The sequence below is a fragment of the Trachurus trachurus genome (genome assembly GCF_905171665.1).
Source record: "Trachurus trachurus genome assembly, chromosome: 9".
NCBI classification, from domain to species: domain Eukaryota; kingdom Metazoa; phylum Chordata; class Actinopteri; order Carangiformes; family Carangidae; genus Trachurus; species Trachurus trachurus.
Window position 1 is genome coordinate 20,377,772 of NC_139895.1, and position 26,927 is coordinate 20,404,698.

At 39.9% G+C, this 26,927-nt stretch overlaps 1 protein-coding gene across 1 annotated transcript in view; it reads left to right on the plus strand.

Moving 5' to 3' along the window:
* The window catches only part of ntrk2a (neurotrophic tyrosine kinase, receptor, type 2a), a gene marked incomplete at its 3' end in the record, with an annotated part of 76,724 nt that overhangs the window by 26,182 nt on the left and 23,615 nt on the right, over nucleotides 1-26,927 (plus strand). Inside the window, exon 12 of the mRNA XM_083979683.1 lies at nucleotides 26,411-26,599. Within this exon, the coding sequence (XP_083835809.1) occupies nucleotides 26,411-26,599 (189 nt within the window). The remainder of the gene's footprint in view (nucleotides 1-26,410; nucleotides 26,600-26,927) is intronic.

The window sequence follows — 26,927 nt, forward strand, 5'->3', positions numbered from 1 at the left end:
TAAAGGTTGTTATTAATGAACCAAAAGCAAACCAAAAGTACTAAACAGAAATGTTGACCTGAAGATGACTGCACCTAAAAGGTCAGTTGTACATGTACCAGTCGTCATCTTGTGGTCATGAATCTCAATCCACATCAATAGCTGTGGACTGTTGGTCCAGAAAAACGTATACTTCTTAACTACTTTTGTAGGTTTGAACATCTTTACAAAATATAATAAATATCCATCCTATAGTTGTCGCAGAATATTGGCCTGATTCCCTGTGACAGTTGCAGTTGGTGTATGTGCGTTCAAGCCTCTTTGCCTTAACAATACCAGTCAACAAAATCCCATGTGTCCTTTTAGCCAATGATAAATGAGAAGGACATATTAAAGGTCAGCTGGTTGGGGACGTTTGAGTGAAGTCTGCCAGGGTGCCAAGGTCTTTTCTTACACTGACATTTCTTCCACCACAGCTGTAACGTGTTTGCAGGTCAGTGGGTTATTTTAGGTAAATGACCTAAAGCCATAACAAGTCTGAGTCACTGAAGCGCTGCATTGAAACTATACATACGGTACTTGAGCTGCCATGGCCGTTCGTCTTGGAACTGTCAAGCTGTCTGCGAAGAAAATGTGAAAACAACCAAATATGGAGATTTAATAAGACAAAGGGTGGTTCTTTTGTTTCTGCTTCAACTTGTTTATCAGAATCCTTTGTCAAATCCGATGGGTACATTATGGCAACTAGACAGAAGCAGAAGAAGAACAGCACAAAGAGGAGAACAGTAGGTTTTTCTTATAATAAGAGGATGTTCTTGATTCCATCGGCCACTTTACAAGGACAAATATGACCCAAGTTTAAATGAACTTCATGCACTTTTGCTGTATTTTGGTGCTGTTGCAATATGTTCAGTGATCATTGTTACTGAACATTACTACTTTTATTCTTAAATGAACAGAGTGGCAAATAGACACGACCCTGTGAGCTGTGCCGTGCCTCCTCCACTGCATGCTGGAACAGGCCCTGGACCCGTGTGACCCCTGGGTGGAGGACATAAATGGAGGGATCGATCAATAGAAAAGAATGCTTTAGTCCTGGTGCTGTTTATTATCACGCTTTGTGTCCTGGATCAAGTTTTTCGAGGCGCAGTTTTGATTGTTTGCAGATACTAACGTTGAGAGCCAAAGGATGAAAAGTCTAAATGCCTGTGGCAAATCCTGAGGGCAGTCGAATGCTCAGAAAATGGGAACCGCTCTTTTCCAAAGTGAAATGTTGCCTAAAGATCTTGTCTGTGCTCTTCTCTGACTGCAGATTTTCCTGTTGCCAAACACAGATATACACACACACACACACACACACACACACCCAGCAGTTTATAAGAGATTGTTTTTTCTCCTTTTCACAATGACTTATTGAGCATGTGTCCCTTGAACGGGGCATTCCAGAAATCCAGATTCTGATTGGATCATTTGAGTCTGTATTTTGTCCCTAATGCACCTTTTGCATTAGTTGCTGCCCAAGATTTGTTTCTTAAGCTTCTGTGTTTCTTTATTTCTTCAGTCTTCTTTTCTTTTTGGAATTGCAGCCATTTTCTGAAATTGTTGTTTTAATTCCTTTATCTTCTATGTCTATTGTGAAGCCAGAAAATGTAGAAGATAATTACTGTCTGCAGCAGCTTGGAAACACATCTCTGCATATTGTGTTAACATTGAATAGGAATTTGCTGGTAATGGGCATCATTTCAGATTTGCTCAATTTGAAAAGTTCTCTAATTATTTAGACTTCCAACGCTCTTGCACCTGACTGAACAAACATACCACTCACTGCCCTGTCACTAATTACTGTAGAATAACAAACTGGAAAAATGCTGTTTTGGAAAAATTTGCCTGTAAATAAACTGACTAATGAAACCTAGTTGAAATAGTTGATAGCGAGGTTTGGTGATCATCTCAACAGCTCCCCATGATTTCATTTTCTATTATTTTTAAGAGGACATGAAAGCACCCATGTTAGGAATCAGACAATAAAAAGCCTTGATGGTCTATCTTGAAAGGAGGAAGTGTTTGTGGTCAAAGAACTGGCAGTGACCATCAGTTGGTGTCTCTCCCTCTTCTCGTCTCTGTCAGGGAGTCCATTGTGCAGCCACACATCATTTCCTGTCTTGTATTGGTCGGCCTGACCTTTGTGAACAGTCAGAGCAGTGAAAAATTAGATAGCTGCCTGAAACTCGGAGTGCACTGTGGGAACAGGGCATTATGTATATGCACAATTTGTGCAGGGCTCAGATGAAATTATTATAGCGCAGTTGAGGATTAAGAATTTGTTTTCATTTTGAAATATGAGAGTTTTTGAATTTAATTATTCTCCACTCAAGAAAGCATTTGCAAATGTTTAGTGTGACGTTATTTGTTTTTTGTTTTTTTTTACATCGACAAGCCACATGCATGTTAGAGAACATAAATGGTCTTTAAATGTACTAAGGAAACCTGAAGCTTAGTCAGCACATGCACCATCTACATATATACATATTTAGTACACTGAAGATACTAATGTCTGGGATGTGAGGTTTTCTGGCGGCAGCTGCAATTTCTTGGAAAGTATTTTATGAATAAATAAATAGATTAAATCAATTATGTAGCCATTACTCAAGTGTGTTGGCTAATATAGGTGCCATTGTTTGCACCAAACTACCAATGAATTCAGGGATCCACCATAATATGAAAATGATTTCATTTATGAGATGAGAAAAAAATAAGTTGTAGAGAAAAAAATGCATCTGGTTGTCTCAGAAACAAGAATAGGTTATATTTATGTGAAGGTCAGTGGTTTAATGATAGTAAATATAGTATTCAGTAAGAAAAATTACTTTCATCTACAACATGTACCACATAATTTACATGCGTAGTCTGCGAGTCCCTTTATGTATCATGACAGCACAGTAAAATGCCCTGGTGTGTCACTTGTAACACACACACTGTGTGACAAGGTAACAAGTCTTTTTTTTTTTAAGTATATTTTTGGGCGTTTTTGCCTTTATTTGATAGCACATAGTGAGATCGACAGGAAAGGATGAGGCGGAGAGAGGGGGAATGACATGCAGGAAAGGTTTGCCCGACGCGGGATTCGAACCGAGGACGCCTGCGTTGAGGACTGTAGCCTCTACATGGGGCGGGCCGCCTTAACCACTGCGCCACACACCGCCCCATAACAAGTCATTTTGGGCAGATTACATTTTTAAATATAATGCCAGTAAATCTAATTTTAATCTTAATTTACAGAATAAATAAAGTACATATTGTAACAAAGCAAATCAAATGTGCCATAGTGTGGTATTACAGTATGTGTTCAAATCTGATGCTTGTTTTGACCGTCTTATTGAAACAATTCCTCTTCAGCTTTCAAATTTTATAAAAAAAAAAAACGTTAAATATATCTTAAATGTAAAGGTTTATTCATAATAATGTACTTCCTATTGTTGAGAAGACAGAAACATTGCAGTTTTCAACTGCAGCGTTATCTTTACCTCAACTTATAAAACCTAGAGATGAGCAGCATGTGATGCTGAAATTACACATCATGGTTCTATATAGTAAATGACAATCTTGAGATATACAGTTTTGCTTCTGGCGGATGTCAAGTCGCTGCCGGTCAAAAATCAGCTGAAATCACAAGTCAAGCTCATCACACCTGAGGCCAAAGCATGTGAGTCTACACCTGTGGTATTTGTGTGTACACTGCATATACGTGTACATCATGTCAGTGTGAGGTTTTTTTCTCAGACAGTATGACAGTGTGTTGTTCTTTGAAGCCTCGCTCAGTAAATGCCACTGCTGCCAGAGACGGTGTGCATGTTGCATCAATGTGGCTTTTTCTTGGCAGTACAGTGAATGTCTGTATGACACGGTCTAATGTTAATGAGGCTTTCGCTATCGATCAGCACCTAGTCGCGCAGCACTCAGGCAGATACTCAAGAAGCTTAGAGACAAACATACACACACGAGAAGTCCCCAGTTTTCCTGAATATGTATTAGAGTTGGCAAAGATGCATGCCAATATCATTTACTCTCACTGGCAGTTTTTGTGTTGTATACTTGTGCATCTGTGCTGCATTTTCTGCACAGCAGGGAAGGAGTAAAAAAAAAAGTGGGAGTGTGGTGTAGAGAGAGAGAGAGAGAGTGAGTGAGTGATTGGGAACAGCACTACAGATAGAGGTATATTGATGGGATAATTGATCGTTGCCTGTCCAGACTGAGCCAGGATGCCTCTTCTTCTTGGCCCTGCCTTCCCATCACAGCCTAATGCTAAGGTCAGCAGCTCTGCTCTGCAGCGTGTGTGTGTGTGTGTGCGTGGAGAGGAAATTTGTATGTGAGTGACAGGGTAAAAGCAGGTGTGGAAAGGATGGAGAGAGAATTAAAAACAGAGAATTAATAGTAGAGAAAGAGGGAGGACAAGAACGTACGCCCTCTGTTTTGTGTTGTGCCTGTCTTAGAGGCACACTGTCAATCAGAGTTGTGTTTTTTTGTTTTTCCTCATGCAAAAAGCACATGTTCCTACCTGTACCATGTCCCGAGAGGTCTTCATTTTCACAACATCCTTGTATTCAGAGCGGCGAAGTACAGCGGTATTTGCTTGAGGCTTTGAGAAAAACCTCATTTTATTACTGTTTCTTGAAGTCCAGTCCATGGTCCAGAGCCAACCCTTACAATTTGGCTGAGCTTTCCATGTTTTTTTCTCTTTACTTTCTTCTTTACTACTGACTCAACTGACTCACAACCAAACAAGAAACAATACAAAGCTGACCTGCCCAGAAAAACCAACCAACATATTTTCTGAGAACATGCTGATTAAACACACAGATGTTACAGTCAAAGGGGATTTAGTTTTTGTGTGTAAACATTGATAAAGGTGACTGTGATATATTTGGACTATAGTAAAGATCAAGTATCTGAGTGATAGTTTATTATTATTGCTCATCAAGGAGGTTATCAGAATTACTTTATTTGCTCAACAGAAAATGGAGAACAAAATAGATACTGGATCTGACACTGAGTCAGTGTGACCTTGACTAAGCTCATTCAGAAATTAACTTAATCTTCAAATTGAAGATATACTGATGAGGATCCGACTGAGCTTGTGTATATTTGTTTGTAGATTGCATTCTCTTTATGTCACATTTGAGTGAAAGGTTTCAAATTCACAATAAGCTCCACTGAGAGGGTCGGACAGTGTGAGTGGGGGGAAAAAAATGTGTTCAAGGAGATTGGAGACATTGGAGACACACAGTCTGAACATGATTGTTTGTGGGGGGGAAAAAAACTAGGGACAATCTCGGTTTGTGAAAGATGAAGAAAAAGATCAGCAAATGAAAGTGACAGGCTGTCAAAGAAAAAGTCTTGTTTGTGCAAAAAACAGGAAAAAGGCGTTCATCGTGATGTTAAAATTAAAATGCCTTTTTTACATGAAGATGAGCCTTGGTTACTTTTTTTTTGCATTGATCTAGTCCATAACCAAATAGCACCCTCTTAGTAAGAGAAGTCCTTTGTTTCCAGGCTGCACTTCTACTCTTCAGCTTTTAAAATATTTGTTTGTGTTTCTGAGAGAGGCAGCAGTCAGTCAGTCAGAAGCCTGATTGTTTTTCCTCATGCACAAGCACATGCTCATACCTGTGCAACTGAGTCTTTATTTCCAGGACAAACAAACCCGACTGGTACACCAGCTCATACTGTGTGTTGGCAGCATCAGAGAGCAGCCAGTTGGATTTATTACTGTGTTTCCTGAGGTCCAGTCCATGGTCCAGTGCCAAGACCTACGATTTTGCTGAGCTACCCAGGGTTTTCTTAGCTGACATAAGACAACACAAAAGACTCACGACCAAGCAAGAAGCAGCCGGAGGCTGACATGCACAGAATGTATGTCCTGAGAAAATGCTGACAGAGGGTACACACAAATCTGAGGGGAAAAGTGTGTGTTTGTGCACGTATACACACAAGCAATCCTTAAAATTAAATATTTATTTTAATGATCAATAAATTTGCCGTTCATTGTCTTGATTAATTAATGAATACTCTGGTCTTGGCAGAAAATAGTCATAGAGCCCTACAGTAGATAATGTAAATTGCTTCTCTTGTCCAAACAACAGCATGGAGATGGATATTTGGACGGATACTTAGAAAATCAGCAAATATTCACATTTAGCAAACCAAACACAAAAACTAATTTGACTTGAAAACAGTTCTCAAATAATATCCTGTCAATCAGCATATCATTTCAGTTCTAATGCAAATTTGTGCTGCAAAATGCATTGATTAAAAAAGAAAGAAAATAATGATGGTTTGATGTAAATGGTCAACAACTGATAACTTGTGTTGTACTGTAGCTGTCTCATGGATTCAGGGATTTTGAAAATGGCAGACTATTGAGATGTATATATATTTTTCAGTGTTTTTCACAGTCTTATTGTTGACAGAGCGACAAGCTGCTTCTCGACACTTTCCTGTGTAAACAGCCTATAGCTTTGACAAATGAACTGTAGTTGGCTGCTAAAGTGTGTGTGCGTGTGTGTGGTAAATGCTACATAGTGAAGATGGATGTACGTAAGTATTTTCTCTACAGAATGAAGACATTTTTGTAAATGAAGACATTTTTCTTCATGCTCAGGGTTAAAGTTCGGGTTAGGATCAGGATTTAGTCGTGAAGGTTAAGGTTAGGGTAAGGTGCTTTGAAAAACACTGTGACAATGACTGTCCTTACAGTGTTCAGGCATACGTGTGTGTGTGTGTGTGTGTGTGTGTGTGTGTGTGTGTGTGTGTGTGTGTGTGAGAGAGAGAGAGAGAGAGAGAGCGAGAGAGCAAGTGAGAGACAAAAAGCAAGTCTGTTTGGGAGATATAGTTATCAGAAGGTCTGCAGCGTGACATGGTCGACTTCCGTTGCCCATTGCATGCTGTTGCCATGGCAACCTACGTCATTGCCAACCTGCGCTGCTCTAAAACTAAATCATTATTACTAGCTGAGTCTGGGAGAGGAGTGAATCACTACCTTCAGACGCACATACAAAAGAGTAAGCCACACACACACGCACGCACGCACGCACGCACGCACGCACGCACACACACACACACACACACACACACACACACACACACACACGTGGCAACATGAAGCGACACCTGGGACTGACTAAAGTCAGCAGTCGAGACTGAGATGGAGCAGACAAAAGACGTCAAATCGTTAAGCCAGTGTTCATTACTGCAGCTTGATGCCACCAGCTGAGAAATCTTTTGCCCCATTTACTGGCTTTATTTATGATTGTGAGTCATAGAGTGAAAATCCGTCCTCACTCCTCCTCCTACAAGGACCGCAGGGATGATTGGCAGCCAGACGTGACATTGATTTGGATTTTTGAGGATGAAATTGCACTTTAAATCAGGGAGGTGTGCTGCTTTTGAGATACTGGGCATCAAAAATCTGACACAGCAGGTGGCAAAATGTGTTTGTTTTGAAATATTGAACAGTATGTCCAGCCAGCTGCTGCTGTGAGCCTCTCACCAGGTGCTGGTCCACAGTATGAGGTGGAGGGAGAAAATCCACACAGGGACCAGTCAGTGCCACTGTAGCTATAGGCTACAAATGATTCAACATCTGACACCCTGTAACAGGACTGTTCAAAACGCTCAGCACGTGGCCAATGATTCATATAGTTGAATATATGAGCTGGAAGTATGAGTGCAGTGAATATTTTTTGTGTTGGCTCCGTTCTTCTAAATGTACAATCATGAAGTCGGATTATGAGGATGCAGGTTTACTATCAGATTGTTTATATTCACAACAGAGCAACAGTGCAGGAATTACTGCTCTTTTATATAGAAAACTCACAACTTTACAGGACAGAAAGTAAATGGACAACACACAGATATGACCAGATGTGTGTTTTCGTCAGTGGTGTTGCTCTGTTCAGGCTGTACCACAGCAGGTTTTCACTTCTAGTTTGTTCTGGCGACTTAACCTCGTCACCTCTGAAAGTTGGAATGAGGTGAGCTCAGTGATGTCTGTTACTTTCTGGCATCAACAATATTTCAATCCACTTACATTGTGCAGTCTAGTCTGAACCTGTACTGTAACTTTTCTGGACTGATATTGGTTTTGAGAATCTGAGCCCTGACCCAGTTCTGGCTTTGTTAAATGCATAAACCATCACATGGAAACCTCCTGTGATACCAATAAACTGCTCTGATATTGCATTCCTCCGCCGTGTCCTGGGATTGTTTATCCACCAAGGCTACACCGCCAACACACACAAGTATTCAGCTGAATCAGTGCATCTTAGCAGCTTGGTACAAATTAGAGGCTGGAAGAGGGTCTCTGGTGGTTTTGTTATGAGGTGGCTGTGTGACGGCTGCACAGTGAGGAATCTCAAGAAGCCTTCAGGGGGACCACACTGTGTGGGTATTGTCTCCACGGTCACTGCCTGTAGTGGCACTAAAATGAGTATTAGTGATGAGTTTGTTGGTTTTGTCTTGTTAAGTTCTCGTCTACTGCCAATCTACAAATTTCTGCCTCAGCTTCCACTAAGCAGAAATGATGAGGCACAGGCAGCTTAAAGGGGAAAGCAGGTTGTTGTTTTTGGCTCGCATCACCGTGTCTTCTGTCATAAACTGTCAGCTGCCTCGAATGGTTTTCTCCTTTACATTCCTGCCCTGACAGACGACTCAACCATTACTCGCCTGGTCCGACTTTATTTCCACTGTGCAAGTTGCCTAATTACACATCCGTCTTCCTCAGACCTGCAGCGGCAGTGGTGAAATTGTTTCGGGACAAGACAATAATACGCATGTTTTCAGCTGCTGTGTGATAAAACACAATCTGGGTGCATCCCTCAGTATTGCATGTTTATTCATTAGTGCTGTTTTTCAAACCAAGCAACCACAGATGCTAATGGAGGATGGATATCACCACTATCCCAGACTCTCCTAACCCCTGGTCCTCATTAGTTTCTGGATAGGAGCTACAGGAGTTACACTAATTATTTCAGTCTAATTTAAGGACTTCATCCCATAGCCCATGCAAAATTACACTAAATCCTTAGTGAACAAATCTGCACCTCATTATTCACTTGTAACATTCACAGAGAAAGTTGTGTGCTCTTTATGACCTGAGATAGAAAGTTTGAGTTATTGAATGGGCATTCGACTTACCTGTTTACCTTCCTTTTATTTATTTTTTTAAACAATTACCTTGTTGCCATGCTCATATTGTAGTGACCGAATTTGGAAATACTGCTCTACAGTACGTCCTGTATATCTGTCTCAGTTTAGCGTTTATTCCACTTGGACAATTTGTCTCTCAAAATTGGGACAAAGTACACCCTTATCAGTCTTATCAGATTTTAAAGAAGGTAAAAAATCATAGTTTTATACCCGCACGTTTACGTTCCTTCATTAAATATGTCTCTTGAGCAAAGCCCCAGGCACTTAATGCTACAGTATAGGATATTTTCAATAATTACAGAAAGTGAAGTGGAGCTGTAGACCTCTTAACTCCCACTCTGGGAAAGGTGACATATACCTAAGACAAGAACCTCCACTGTTAAACTAAATGCTTGAATGTCAATCGTTCTAAAACACAGTGGGAGGTACAAAGGCAAACAATTAGTGTAGTCCTAATGAGAAGAAGTGGTGTTTTCATTGCTCTATAGCTAGACATTTGAAGTGCTGCAGCAAGAAATCAGTTGAGATGTAACAGATACCCTGAGGACATAAGGTTGCTACATGGAATTAAATTGAAACCACTGCTGTGACACACCTGGAATCTGACTTTTATTCTCTTTCTACTGTGTCTCTATCGCTCCCCGTTCAGCCATTTGATGTTTTGCCAGACATGACTCACTTCTCTCTCTCACACAAACTTTTTTTTCTCCTTCTTGTTTGGTGACATTTCTTATTTCCACTCAGATATTTGGAATGTATTTGAACATTAATGTCAGATTCAGCCAACAGGTTTTATTTTTTCTTTTGGCTGGCTCAGTCTCTGTCATAAACTGACAGGTTGGTAATGTACACATAATCCTCCGGCACAGATAAGGCTGTTATGTTTGGCTGGCACAGACTCGCCCCCCAGTGACGGACCAGGTGTTGGTCTCAGCCTGCAATTTCTAAAGCATGCAGCTGATTATCTTTTATGAATCATATACAGTGTGTGTTTGTGTGTTTGCACATAGATGTGACAAAAAGCTGAAACAGTTCCATATGTTAAACAGCCCTTTGTGTTTTCTTGTTTGAGGTAACAATACATTTGGGTATGAATGTGGCCATTGACTGGGTTGTGGTGGGAGGCCTGAGTGCTATAAAGTGAAGTTCAAATCAATGAGTTTATTGTTCATGTTTTGGTAAAAGGCCACTTTACCACTACTGTGAGTCAATCGTTGTATTTTTAAACAAGTAGGGACTTCATTGTGAAGCTATTCTGATCTATAAAAAAAATTCAGTTACTGTGCTTTTGGTTCAAGTACTGATACATACTGTAAATATATATATAGACACTGTCCCACACACAGATGGTGTGTAGGATGTGAGGACTAGTGCAACTAGCACAACAACCAGGCTCACCTAGTTTCTTGATGAGGTTTGTCTGTACCTGTTGGTTAGATCTCATTTGGCTGCTTTACAATTACCTTTACTATTGACTGTTACATAAAACAAGAATATATTTGCTTTATATATCAGCGTGTTACTGTAGCCCTCACTGCAGTGTAATACTGTGCCTAAACCTTAATGCTTGCGTGGCTGGTGATTCCTGGTGTTGCCTTCGAGTGCCTGTTTGTTCCCTGCAGTGCTGTTTGCGTGGGACTTTCACTTTTTCAAACTGGCAGTATAAGGGTGCACCAATTTACAATCCCACTCAGATGGACCTCAACTAACTGAGCTAAAACTGGATCACAATGGTCTTAACACAACCATACATCTGACCTCATCACTGACACTGTCGGACAGAAACTACCATAGTAGCCTCTTGTGTCCTGTGTGTGCACATGGAGCCACTGTTTCCAAGCCTACAGTATAGTTGATACCAGATATGATAAATACTGTATTAGATTTTCAAACATAGTGACAACAAAAAAATCTGGTGTGTTGTGAATGATATGCGGTTATTTTACCAAACCTCTCTGTTCTAATACTAGATTTCTTAACCTACAAAATGTTTTACTCACAGTCGCCTACATTTGGCTGTATGAAGGGTGGAGAAACAACACAAGGTCATTAACAAATAACTGTAGATGAAAGACTGACATTAATTCCCTGAGAACATTGCTTATCTTGGATTAACATGTCTAAATGGCACAGTTATGAAAGCATAAAGCAACAAACAAACAAAAAAACACGAGTTGTTTCTCCTCCCTTCAGTATAACATTTAATAAACAACTTTTATAACAAATACTAAGCAACACAATTCTCTGTGGTACTGACACTACTAGCTACTTGACCTCTCTTGTAACCTTTTATTATTATTATTATTATTATTATTATTATTATTATTATTGTTATTATTATTATTATTATTATTATTATTATTATTATTATTATTATTATTATTATTATTATTATTATTATTTCACAGTTATGTTGTTTTCTTTTCTTACAGTTGTCTTTGGTTTTGTTATTATTTATGTTTTTTGTGTTTCCCTTCAGGCTGTGTGTTGTTTCAGAACATCCCAGTGGAGGTGGTCTCACGTTAACCGAGACGGACACACAAGAGACTAGGAGAAAGAGAGAAAGATTGCTTGTGTGTGTGTGTGTGTGTGTGTGTGTGTGTGTGTGTGTGTACAGTATTTGTGTGTGAGAGTGTGTGTTTGTGAGAGAGAATTGAGGGTGGGGGAGAAAATAGGAGGGAGAAAATGGGAAAGGGGGACGATAAGGGAGAGGGGCATCCACATATCCAACCAACAAAACAAAAACATGTATAAGACATGAACGGAGTAGTCTCTGTAGGGGGTTACAGGATTGTGCAGACACATACAGACATGCACACACACACACACACACACACACACACACACACACACACACACACACACACACACACACACACACACACACACACACACACACACACACACACACACACACACACACACACACACACAGAGCTCAGGTGGATAGTGTCCATTATGAATCTCTAAAAGTAGAAGAAGCAGGTAGAGCTCTGGGGCGCAGCAGCTTGGTCAACCAATCAGAGAGATTCTTCAGAGACACATAAAAGCCTCCCATTGGATGAATAATTCAGATCGGAGGGACAGAGACAGCCATTAACCTACATCTTCCCCAAATACTCACATGCCTCCCACCTCTGTTCACATACACACACACACTACTGCTGATTTTGTACCTGAGCACTCACCCAGCTCATCCCAGATCATCTTCGTGCAAACTACACAGCTGTGTTGTTTATTTTCAGACCGTCATCCCTGTTTAGACCCTCTATTTCCGCGTATAATAATCGTCTGTATACCACATCCAAACACAGAGACATTCAACTGTCGCGCTGGCTCTCAGTGATCCTGCTGAACTGAAAGAACAGAGCAGAGCAGTTTGAAGAAGGCTCATTAAAGTGAGTACCAATACCACTTTGTGAACGGGGAAGAAAAAGTGGCTTTGAAGAAGAAAAGCGATTTTGTTTGAATTTGGCAGCATCCTCCCGTTAGAGTGGCCTGTGCTGCTGCAAGTCACAGTTAGAGCTAAGTAATAAAAGTGATCAGAGATATGTGAATGAGTCTGAGAGAAAACGAGCTGATTTCACTTCCAATCAGCTCGTTTTCATGTGCATCTTAATGCTAAAAAGGAGATCTATGTGAAGAGTTGGACAGATTGCTGAAATTATTTATTAAGAGACTGTTAACACCAGGAGTGGCAGAGCACACTACCTCACAGTTTGGAAGCTACTGCGCTCTTAAACATAACCATCAAATTAGTTTTGCAGGTATTCACTACACCTGTCAAAACATCCCACACATCCGCCATGAAACAGATTTCTTTTCCTCAGACTCCCCTGCCAGCCGCACAGTTATACTGAAAAATTGTGCTTCAATAAATCAAAAGATGTTGGCTGCAACTTCCTTTTTGGGGGGTAGGTTACTTTTATCATTCAAGATGTTTAAGATGTTACTTGCCCTCCCTGTCTGTAACTTATTAGGGAAGATAGTGAACACCATTTCAGGATCCAGTACAGACATACACACTTGTGAAAAACACAAGATCATAAATTGAAGTCTCTGTTAAATTAATCATCACTTGCCTCCCACCCACCTTTCCTCTCTGAAAGACAGATGCAGCCATGCATGCACATCTGTCTATAATACTACACATGTTTGCACTGTCACATAGTTCAGAAAGAGACCCAGAAACATACAAGTAATACCCTGTTCAGTTTGAGCTGCATGGAGCATAACTATATCTAAAAGGTTAATGCACTTTCTTCAATGTGTTCATGTTTTAGAGGAACAGGAACAGATACAATGTGATACATCTCAGTTACATTATGGAGACAGATGGATCCTTATATTCACAAATGCACACATAAATTAATAATTGCATGCACATGTTGAGTACTTAAGTGCATCACTTATGCATGACAAGTCCACATATAGGTAGAGTTTTACTTCATGCGGTCCACCCTCCTTGCACATGTGAAGTCAGTGGGATGACTCTGTGTTATCACACACACGTATATAAATATATAGAAAAATACATAGCGCTTGCTGAGATTGAGGTCAGGGCAGATGAATGCAGAATATTTGATTAAGAGAACTCCAGGGTTAAGACACTGGTGTGAGAGAAGAAGTCACAGTTTAATAGAGTACAACCTTGTTTATCCCAAATCCCGACAGCCAAAGTGGTCAGTAAATTTAATCGGAGGGAGAAAAAAAGAAAAGTACTATCTTATTTTCAGTTTTTCAGATTGCTGATATTTTCAAATCACATTATCTGAAGTATGTGCTCTTAAGTAGCCTCTACTTCCATTAATAAGGAAAAAGGGGGCCGTGCACTTTCACTGATGTATAAAAAACCCACATTTTAAGTGGTGTTCATTGACCATGGTGTTTAAACTGCACATAGTGTTTATACTTTACATATATTTCAGTTTAAATGTTCATTTCTTTACTGCTAGAGTGATTTTTGAATGCCTTTAAATTACTTCTGAGAAATATAGGGTGTTTTAATCCCAGGGAAATGATAGGTCAGTGTAACACTGAAATGCACTCCCAAAGCTCTCTGAAGCCTTTGTACCATTAGACTGATTGTATTAAATAGGAGAATTATGAAACTGTCAGCAAATGGGAGCATTTGATTGGTTGAACTTTTACAGTCAGTTTAGTTTGAAGGTTTAGTTCACTTGCGTATTCATACAAGAAGAGTGAAAAGCTCATAATTAGAAGAAAACCCCATATTACAATCCCTTTGGCGCTAAGAAGAAAGGGAAAAAATAATCAATCTGCCAAACTGCTAATTAGGCATCAGAAACCAAATGACATCAAAAACCCCTTAGAGTGAATAATGTTTAAAAAATGCAACAAAATTAATAAATAAAAACAAAAGGTGAACAAAATCAATTAAAAAGAACCCAGAGGCAATTAATGATAAAAGTCAAAGTGAATGGAGGGGGGAAGATTGGGTTATGTGGGTGTGTGTTTGTGTGTCTGTGGTGACATGGACAGTGTGTTTGTGTATAGATCAGATTGTGTATGTTTAAGACAGACGGAAAGACAGACTGAGACACAAAGTGTGTGTCTGTGTGTGTGTTTTGAATTACAGAAGAAAACTTCCTCCAGACGTTTCAACAGTCTGTTTATGAAATATTCAAACATTTTAGCTTCTTCAGCAACATGAATGTAATGTTTTCAGTTCAGATTTGCGGCTGTTGCTCTAAGTGTGAACTTGAAGCTATGTTGTTTTTGTTTTTTGTTTTTTTTTACATAGAAATATAGCAGCTTAGATCCTGATCAATTACTATGACAAAATCATTTCTAAGGTATGCAGCACATTTGTCTGCATTATTATTATTATTATTATTATTATTATTATTATTATTATTATTATTATTATTATTATTATTGTTATTATTATTATTATTATTATTATTATTATAACCTTTATTTAACCAGGTTTGTCCCATTGAGATCCAAGATCTCTTTTGCAAGAGAGACCTGGCCAAGAATGCATACTAGTGCAAAGTGGATTTTATCATCCACACATGATTAAAGCAATACTTACCGATCTGGCATTTCACTCAGCACAGCACAAACATTTGAAAATCAACAGCTCCACCTCCCTCACAAGTCCCACCCACCTCTCCCTCCTGCGCATCTCCACGAGCCCCCTCCCTCCCTGCTGCATGCGTTGACATGGCAACGGTAAACAGAACAGGAACGCGAGTGAAACGGGAACAACACAAACAAACACAACACCGGAGTTTTAAACCGTATAAACGGACTCAGTGATGATGACTGATGAGTTTTATAATAAACTGTTGTTAGCCTACTGCTACTGGAGACGCAGGGGAAGTGATTGTTACAGATTACAGTTCTCAACGAGCCGGGCTGGCGGCCGGACCAGCGCCACCTGATGCGCTGGTTCAGGGCCAAAATAAATCCAGACCGAGCCGAGTCGAGCCGCGCCGGTCCGGAGTTCAACCGGGTCCGGACCGCTGAGAACTCACAGAGCTAAGCCCCCTAGCCGTTAGCACAGAGCTAACAGTAGCCTAGCCCCCTAGCCGTTAGCACTGGATGCTTTATAGACACATGTGACTTCCTGTGTTTACGTATCACTCGGGGCTGATCACTATCAACGTTACAATATCAGACATGAAACTCCACGACCAGCTGCGGCTGCAGTTATTGGTCTTTTAAAAAACTATTTATTTCCAAAAACCTTCTTTCTAGTGTGTGTTGTGACTCTATAGTCTCCTCTGCTCTCTGTGTCCTGCTACTCTGCTCTGTCAATAAGCGTTCTTCCTGGTCGGGAGGGGGGAGAGGAGGAGAGGGGTGCACAAAGTGATTACATATTAAGTAGGTTCGGTCGCTCTTCAAATCTTATTAATCGGACCGAATAATATTATTGGTCAGACTTTTCTCAGAATTATATGAGAATGAAAAAATGATGAGTTTTTAACCCTGTTGGGTTTCTCTTACATTTTAATGTATCATCAGATTATTAATAGCATTTTAACTTAGACAAAGAAATGTGCAAAAGTGCCAGAAAGGTAAGTATTGCTTTAAAGCAGCTACCAAATGTGACATGACTAGTATTTAAACTTACTGATGAGAATGAACTGAGCTAGAGGCCTAAATAACAGGCTTATAAGGCTAAAATGACATTTATTGTGTCCACAGCTTAAAGGAATTGGAATATTAAATGGATATTTTGTGAAATACACTTTGGTTTTTGTTTGGATTAAACAAACAAGATGTGATGGGTTCATTCATGAGCTTTACAGGTGCTAGTACTGTAGGTGGCTTGTGTTAGAGCTAGATAGCCAGCGTAGCTGTTCGTCCCTGTTTCCAGTCTTTGTGCTAAGCTAAGCTAAATGGCTGCTGCGTTTCCCCAAATGTCAAACTCTTCCTTTAAATGGTTGATTTCTACACAAGATTAATCAGGATTTGTTTAAACTGAGGGCTTCAATTAACTGTGTGTTATATATTTTTTATATTTCAATAATTCAGCTGAATACTGAATTATTACAGGCAACTATCTATCTCTGTTCTAACACGTAGGGTTTAAGTAGTCGTTGTTCGTCCTTACATCTAAACAGAATACAGCACACTGCAATTCAGAAGCTGAGTTATTGTCCTGTAAACCCTTACAGTTCGAGGATGCTAGGCTCATTTTAGGGTTGAACTGCTTTGATTTTTCTTTTTCTTTTTCGCACACAATTTGTACATAGTTTATGATTGATTGTTCAACCATTGTTAATCGCAAACTTTAGATTTTCTTGTATTTAAGATGTTTGAGCTATAATATGAAAAAATGCTAACACTGGGACAGAACAGTATTGTAGGCTTTGAAAGTGAATGTTGTTTTATCTTTATTTTATTTGTCCTTTTTATTTCCTTCGGACATTCTGTTACACAGTATTATTGTTTTATTATCAAGTGACCATTTATCATCTTGTGGTTGTTACACACATTACTGTACCTCATTTTTTTTATGTGTCTCGGTCTGTCCCTTAACTGCAGCAACATCCGTAAAGCATCACCCTGCATTTTTACAGAGAAAAATACATTTACATAATTGCACAATGATGACCTTTATACCTCTCCACAGTCAGGATACAAAAACATGTGTGAATTGTAAGTCATGTCATGGGCAGCATTAAGCACAAAGCTAAACCGAAAGAAATAGCTACATTTCTAGTTAGCAGGACTTCTAGGCCGTGATCCTCTTCCATAAACTGACATTAAAGCTGCGTTCAAGAGACTGTTCTGTATAATTGCTTAAAAGGCTCATTTGAAAAAGATATTTCCTTCCTCAGAAGAAAGACAGGGTTTTTTTTCTTTTCAATAAAAGAAATCATTTATTGGCGTCCCTTGTGTGTAAATGTGTCTTTTTCATCTGAAAGTGCAAGAGCTTTTAGGCGTGCGTCTCTATGTCAATGCATAGTTGTTGTTGTTTTGTTTTTTTAAACCGAGTTTTCCTTTATTTATCAGGAACAAAAGGCTCAGTCAGGCAAAATAAATGAAAACGAATATATCTGTGTCCACTCTGGCTTTGAAATCAATGCAGCATCCAAATCCTCTTTTTGTGGTTCTTCCTCTTCTCTGTAAATCATCTTTTCATTCCCTCCTTCGCTTTCTCAGTCCATCTCTTGACTGTAGGAAGCAATAATATTTAATCGTCATTACTGTCATTTAGTATGGCTTTTCCATTAGTACTGCACATCTGCAAGAATTTCCAATACTTTGACAATGATGCTGTGAGTGATGAGCTCCCACCGTCACAATTGAACTTAACTGTTTTAGGTCCAAGGAGCTATAATAATATTTTACGTATAAAATGGCATGAACGGAAATATTCAACAGAAGTGGAAATGATTTGTACTTTAGGAGGTACAGTAAATGGATTATTATTTTACTTTCCTCCACAGTCGGTTCAATTGATTCAGAATATTGAGATATATTAATCATCATTAATTTCTGATTTGATTTATTAACAGTGAGGGGTTGAAAAAAAAACACGTTTTTTCAACTTGGCAAAACAAGCATCCTCCCCACTAGTGTGTCATATGAGAAGGTGAATGTGGGTTGAATATTATTTATAGAAAAAATCTGACTGTGGGGGCAACAAGGACATAACAGAGAGGAGGATGTGGGAAAAATAGAAGAGGATGACGAAAGAAAGCGGGGTGGTAGACATATGCATGAAGATGAGAGATTTGAGACAGAAGCAGAGAGGGAGAGAGAGGAGAAGAGGAAATGTCTATTTTTACCGGAGGATGGAACAGAGGAAAGGGGAATGTGATAGGCCTCTGCATTAGGCCAGAGAGGAGGAGGATTTCTGGCTTGTACAGGCAGATTCATGGACATTTACCTAACTGCAGTGTAGAGGAAATTCTATCCACTGTATCTGTCCCTTGGTGTCTCTGCTCTCTCATTTTTGTTTGTCCTTGCCCCTCTACACAGGAAACATACAATCAATTCTTTGTTAGTATTTCAATTGTTTCTCTTAGTTTGTACAGTGATAGGTAAAGCTTATTATTGATAGATGTCATAGAATAAAATATAGAGCTGCAATTGTCAATTCATGAATCCATTTGTTGATCATTACAAAGAGGGGAGAGGATGTTAAATCAAACAAAACAAGACATTTTAAGACATGAACTTGGATGAACTTGAAGAAGTTGTAATTGGCTTTTTTTCCCTGATGAATAACATCTTTCAGTTTCTCTTCTTTGAAAAACGAAAATCAAAGGTGCAGGGAAAAGCCTTTTAAGCATATTGTGGAGATGCACTCACGTGGAATTTAAGGGCAGATCATTTTAATGTTTATTTTTTGTGGCTGATGTAGATAAATGTAAATCTCACGAATGCAAGAATGAGAAGCAGACAGAATAAAGCACAGACCACAACACTGTGAATAGATTAATAGACCAGCAAGACAGTGTATGTAGGAGGGCTCTTGTTTTTGTTCAAGCTGTGCTTTCATGCAGACACTTATCCAATTGTTTGAAGATCAAATAAGCAGTAACCAAAGTTTAAGTTTGGTAAAACATCCAAATTAGTAGAGTTTAACACACACACAGAAACAGTGATCTGCTTCTGTTTGATCTGATTAGATTGAAGGCAACACAACACACAAGTGGTTCAGATGTTGCTAATTCCTGATTGGTGTACAGACACATGTCACATCACCCTTCTCCACCTCAGACCTTCCTCACTTCAAACCAGTGAGTGCTCCTTAAAAGAAGCTGAATCTCATTTACACTTCTACTATTTTCCTCCAGATTTTTTTTTTTTTTTTTTTTGGAATTCATTCTCAGCCAGCCACTCGGTGAATCTGCTGCTCTTCTTTCCTTACGCTTTATTAAACTTCCCCTCTGTCTCCTGTCTCTCGTCTGTCTGTCTCTCTCCACTTCATCCCTCCATTCCTCTTCATCCTGGATCGATAAATTACTTCCTGTGTTCAGTGGGGTGACAGCGAAGTTTAGAGACCATGGGGTTTATGTTACCAGTCGTGCGTGTGTGTGTGTGTGTGTGTGTTTGTGTGTTTGCACACATTGTGAAGGGCTCGAGGGGTCACCGAGGCCTTTGGGGTCAGTGGAGGCAGCAGTCCTGCTCTTGCACTGAAATCCTAGTGACCAATTCCAATAAACATTGAAACGAGACAGAATGAGAAGATTAACATGAGGGAATTTACTGCATTTTTAATTTGTAACTAGTTATTTTTTCATCAACAGGCAATGTTTTTTACATTAGCCAAGTTGAAAATGTGGCCAAGTGTTTGTGCCTGTGAAATTATGAAAAGTAGTTTCAGCTGTGCCACATGATATTCATTCAGCAACTAGAGCCAAGAACACAACCCAAACAAAAGATCAACAATTGCTTGTTTTTGCCGATTTGTACCAGATGTCCACATTGTCCATTTCTTCTGAATTGAAAGTGTCCAAACCCTGTTAATTGACCAATCTCACACTCTGACCTCTGGGACCACCACCAATAAAGTAAGCTCAAATCATCAAATCCACCATTATCTGCTACAACAACTGTTCTTGCTGTTCTACTCCGAGCATAAGACAACCCAGCTGTTTTAACAAACTGACTGACAGGTCCTGATGCCCTTAAATCCCATAATAGCCCCTGTTCGTCCATTGCCCTGAGCAACATCCAGCAGTAAATGGCTTCTGTTTGTCTGAGGTGCACCCGGAGAGCCTAAAAGAGATTGATACAGTCACTCAGTCATTGTTTTAACTCTGCTCCGGTGTAAGACTCCTGCCATAAAACTCCTGCTCTGGCCCAGAGCCTGAAGCCCCTCAGGCCCTCACAACAACACCGGCGCCACAGTAACAACTGAAAGAGTTAAAGGATGGACCGTCCGTCCATATGGGCATATTCATATCATAGCATGTGTAACACTGCTTAACTTGTTGTATGTGTAGCTCCGGTAGCTTCACCATGGCCCAAGTTCTTTGCAATGGCTGGAATATGTCTGAGTTTGTGCAGAAAGCTTCAAGGTTGGATTTTGGATGAATTATGGGATTCAATTTTAAGTCCTCACATCTTGCTACAGTTGGCTCTGTCCTGCTGGCAGCAATGGAAAGACTTGTATTAGAGTATTAGCTGCATTGCTCCTCTATACAGTAAGTTGGAAGCCCTGTGCACTTTAAGTATTTTTTGTCTCCATAAGGTTCAATGTTGTTTTTGTTTTTTTAATTATTATTTTATCATTAGTATTAACTTACATCAAAACTATGAAACATCTGCTCATTTCTAGCCCTCTATATAAATGTCTAAGAGAACAAGCCATGTGGGCTTGAAGAGTATGACTGACTACTTATCAGGCCAATTCAGTGACACACATGGACACAAACATGACCTCAGTGGAAGTAATTTATGTAAATCTGCATATATACAGTATACAGTGTGTATACCCTGAGGCTCTGTGACTTCAATTGATAATGTATGAAGACAAGAGACAACAGTCCATACACTTTTGGTGTGTATGTTTCATTATTTCCAGCTCACATCTGTCCAGCAGGTGCATTGGCTGCAAATAGGCAGAAGCATAGACTGCGAATCACAAACAGAGCGCCAAGCGGTTAAATGATCAAACACACATGCAAGTAATCAAAATATTTGTTTAAATGTCTGTCAGAGTTTATGTTGTGACTTTCTGCTTCTTAAACTTGTCTTACAGCACTTACAGTTGTATTCTTATCAAACGAGGGGTTATTAATGAATGATTAGGGATTAGTTCTTTGATAGTACAATAGCTAACCTGCTGAATTGGTTGGACTTTACTAAAGGACTGCATTGTAGCGATGTTGCAGTCACTTGCTGCTTCCTTTGCTGAGTCCAGTGTCATTATTACCAATATGTCAAAAAAAAAAAATACAAGACCCAAGCTGCCCATTAAATGAAATCCTCTATTAATAAAATCCACAATCTGTAACACTTCCCTTTGAATTCCCCACATTTACTTGACAAGAGCGGTGTCTCATGAAGCTAAACGGTCACAACACACTGCTTTTTCCTGTTGTTAAAAAGACAAATAGACTTGAAAGCCATAAGATGCAGTAATTGGCGGTTTTAATGTTCATCCTCCTGCCACTCCCTCTCACTCATGACCTGAACTTTGAAAGCAAGGCAATGTAATTTATTGACTGTTAACCCAGGTTTCTCCCCACCAGTCTCCACCAGTTTAAACATCAGTTCCATTAACAGTGTCGGGTCGTGAGTCGTGACCTGACCCCACTTACACCTTCACCTCTCCTGTCCATCTCTCTCTTCCTGCTGCCGCCTCTCATCTCCCACAGCTTCTCATCCCCCTTTTACCAAGTCACTCCCTGTGGGCCCACTGCCACCTCCACCTCTCTGCACGTCTCATACACACAGACACACACACACACTCAGGCTCCTGTTGCCCCTCGGCTTAACGGTATTTATAACGATCTGACCCTGGGACCTCTCTGTGTTAATGATCTTCAGCCCCTCCCAGCACAAACACACACAGACACAGACACACACACACACACATGCTGACAGACAATAACCTGAATTCTCATGTGCATCATGTTTTTTTTTCTCCCTTTGTTAGTTGAGATAAAGGCTATGGAGGCCCTGAGAGCCCAACATACTGCCACAGAAAACACATGCAAATACACAACATGTTGCAAATTCACAAAACATCTTCACAACACCTGCACTGAATAAGAAATATAAAAAAAAAACACACAAAAAAAACACATGAAAATTATGAAACACACTACAAATTCAGTCCTACAGCACAATTATAAAGATAACTTAAAAAAAATATCTGTAAGCTTAAAACCAATCGATTTTATTTTATTTCAGTTTTTGTCCTAAACACACATAAAATGTATGGTAATAATAGCAATAATGGTAATATCAAATGTGTGATTTACATCAATAGTTTGTAACGTGTGAAAATTAGCATTTGGTCACAAACGATAGTCACAGACAGAATATTTTTAATTCACCCTAAAACTTGATTTTCGATGATTGGTAACATAACACATGCACACACACACACATCACACTAGGCTTGAACATCTCTTCACACAAAATAATAAACAATTGTGCTCTCGCTCCCATTCTTCTTCTCTCTCAAGGCCTTTTCAATCCTCACGAGTCACCAACACACACACACGCCAGCTCTTTTAGACACACGCAGTCTCTCTCTCTCTATCTCACACACACAGTCACATCCTCGCACACAAACAAACTCTCTCAGTTTCTCCCTCTTAATCAAGGCCTGTCAGCAGCAGTAGTGCCTGATATGAGGCCAGGGACGGAGGAAATGAACAATGTCAACCAGTGTTATAATTCAGCACAACTGACCAGGAGAGGGAATATATCAGCTGTATTTTATGCTCAAGGGAAATCAATCTCAATTCATAATACAGTGTTTGCAGGCTTATACTTGTGTCTTGAAGAGGTCTAGAAGAAGCACTGTTCCTTGTCCTCACTCCCTGTGCGGGAGTGTGTAATGCTGGATAACGCTTCCATGTCTGTGACCAGACATGATCTGGCCTGTTCCAGCTATTTTTCTCAAACTGACACGTGTTGAAAAGCTGATGAAAGACCAAGACTAGGAAGCATCCAATTATGGTCTTTAAACAAGTCTTGCACACCTTACACACACACACACACACACACACAAACATGCACGTGTCATTGTTCACGCTGCTAAATCATCCAAAATCAGAGAGGAAATGATACATTACGTGACGTTACAGAGTCACAAGCATCAAATAGATGATCACTCACATGCTTTTATCACAGCACTTGCAATGAAAAGAAGTTCCTGACTAAGCCCTCCGTGCACCTGAGTGATTACAAGTGTTGCATGTTCTCATTTTGTGCACTAGCACTAAAAACTCGGGTGGAGTTGAAATGACGCCATGATGACGGTCCTACAAAAATACAAGCCAGTCCAAAAATAAGGAAATAAGGGAATGAAAAATTCATCGGAGCCATTACCCTGCATCCTTTTACCTTTTACTCTCCCCAATGGGACTGTGAAGATGTCACCGCTTTGGCATATGTCTTCCAATCTCTGTAAGCTCTTAAGCTTTGTTATCATGAAACAAGACCACACCTACAGTCGCATACTCATTACTACACACACAAACATGAAGATGTGCTCCGTCATTTATCACACATCAAAGCTGAAACTGCGTAAAAAGTAACGTCTGGCCACTTGGAATCAGCCTACATTTGAGTAGGATAGTGAACATATCATGAGCTAGCATACACAATGGCAGGACTAGCAGGACTGAATCTAAGGCAGCTGAACAGAATTCATTCCTCATCAATATACAGTACTGTAGTTTACCTGCTGTTGAATGAGATCATTCAGTTTGATAAGTGAAAGCTACTGAGACTAACGCCCCTACTGTACATCAGCTACACTGGAAGCTGCAATGAACCGCTCATTTTGTGTCAAATTGACATGTGAGGTTCATTTGAAGCCGGTAAAAGGATTCTGATTCTGTCAATGTAACTATAGGTACAGTATATGGATGTGGGCTTCTCCTTTAATATTATAAGTATAAAGCAAAGATCATTATAGTATTTGTAGCTTTATCTCTATGTGTGTTGATCTTTACATGAGAGGGTGAGAACCTGCATGTACCAGCAGAAGTAGCTGATGCCATAGTCTGTGTGCAGATAAAATGGATATTGTTTGTTTGCTTTGCCATACGACCTAAACATAGAGAAAATTAGCAACAATGTCATGGCGGTTTACTGCAAATGACAAACATGGAATCAGCGTCATGTGCTGTTTTGTCTGTCTTAATTGGAAACTAATCACACCTCAGTCTTCGTGCCAAAACAAACTATTTTCTGTAAAAGGGTTGGGCTCTGTATGACTCACACACCATCCCACCTCTTGTGTTTTCACTCTCTTCAGCTTCATGTTGTCAATCTATTTTTGGCTTACAAAAACATTATATGACACATGAACTAAGAGGTCTTATGCTAACATGGAAACAGAGAGGTCTGAGTTTTGAGTTTTGACACAGAAAAGCTTATTTTTCCTCCTCCAGGTTTCTGGGTTCTTGTCGTTTGTCTTTTTGAAGGTATACAGTGATTTCCTTGGTTACCCTCTGGCTTTGTAGAGATACATTTTCATTGCTCTCTTTTTTGACTCCATCATTAAATGCAGCAGAACCTGACCTAAATAAATGTCCCATCAATGAACCACATCTGACTAAGTGCTGTACCTAGGTGCCTTCTAATGGGACTCTTATGAGCTTAGTCACTCATTTACTGTTGAAAGTTGCAAATTTCTCCCCATCCAAACATCTAGGTCAGCTCAACGAGCGCTGCTCCTGGCGCTGCTCATCCACGTTTCCTAAAAGCAATATCGTTGTCATGGATGGCTTGACTTCAGGCTTTGTGTAACCTCTTTTGTGTGTTGCCCTGTAAGTTGGGGATTTCAGGTGGGCCCAATGATGTAGATCCCTCCACCTCCTTTTGTAACAATTGGTATAAGTGGGTGTGTCCTGACTTATCTACAGTCATCAGGGGGTGTATTTACTGTAGGCGGCGAAGGCCCTATTGAAATTGCTATTTTTCTTATTCTTCTTAGCAACAATAAATTGCATATTTGGTGGCTTGAACATGCTCGAAAACATGTGATTTTTGGTGTACACGTAGGGACTGGCGAAAATGTACGTATTTTAAAGTCGAAGGACATGGGTGGGGCAAAATGGCTCAACAGGGCCCCCTAGAAATTTTCCAAAATACATTATGTAAAATAATGCAAGGGGGTGCATTTTTGAGGACCTGCTGGTCTAGGTCTCAGTCTGACGAGTCAAGTTTGGACACAAGATGAGTTAGGAAGCTTATGAGCAGTAAAAACACTTTTGAACTGTTAATAATCTTCTGAAGAAGGACTATTTTACATAATGACCAGTAGAAAAATAGCATTTGCTTTACAAAGTGATATACTGGGAATGTTCACTTCCAAGTATTAGATTGGTGTGTAGTGCCTTGTTGGATGACACTGCATCTGCCTTAGCCAATGAAGTGGCCTCATTCGAATGAATTAGTGCTAAATTTGGTCTGTACGCAGCTGCGTAGTTACAAAGCCTGTCTCTGTGATCACAGGCAGACGTTCACATGCTCAAAACAAATTGGTTTGTACGTGTCATGCAAAACGATTATAGCTGCTCTGAACAGTCACTGTCAGAGTTGGGGTGAAAAGCCTGACATCGGGGGTTGAGGCTTGATAATCAGTTCAATTGGGGATGATGGCGTACACTCTCAGGCAATCATTTCTCAGAGGAATTAATGTCATTGCACTTGTTTGTACAGTACACACAGAAAGTGATTATGTCATTGTATGAGGAATCTTTCTGAAGTTGGTGTGAAATAAACCTCACAACTTCAAACAGATTTCTCATTTATAATATATGATCAAAGAAGTGCTGTTGTAAAATGTGGTTGACATCTCCTGCTCCTTCTCTTAGAGGTCTGTTATGATCGATAATAAAAGCTTAACTTCCCCACTTTATGATCTCATTGCCTCAATCTCTTCTAATAACAACTTAACAACATAATTAATTCTCTTGTGTCCTTGCTGTTAACATGGTTGGCGTGTGTGTGGAAACATTTTCAACATCTTTTTCTCGATCACTATTAAGATAAGATAAACAAACTCAACAATGCTTTTCCCCCTCCGATCTCTCTGCTCTCTTAGGACCGTCCTCGGTGATCAGTAACGATGATGACTCGGCCTCTCCTCTTCACCACGTCTCCAATGGCAGCAACACTCCTTCGTCCTCAGAGATGGGCCCAGACGCCGTAATCATCGGCATGACCAAGATCCCAGTGATAGAAAACCCCCAGTACTTCAGGAGCACAAACAGTCTGCTGAAAACGGACACCTGTAAGTAAGAAAGAAACTGCAGATGTGTAGGCTAACAATGCTGGAAAAAAACAAAAACATTTATCAATCAGTTGTGAGAACTGTCCTTCCAAATATCTGTGTGTGTGTGTGTGTGTGTGTGTGTGTGTGTGTGTGTGTGTGTGTGTGTGTGTGTGTGTGTGTGTGTGTGTGTGTGTGTGTGTGTGTGTGTGTGTGTGTGATACACAGGCGTTACCACAGCAACATCTTTTCTTGCTGTCATGGCAATAACCTTGGTGCTTCCAATTCAGAGGGAGAAACAGAAAGTCCATTTATATGCTGTGTGTGTGTGTGTGTGTGTGTGTGTGTG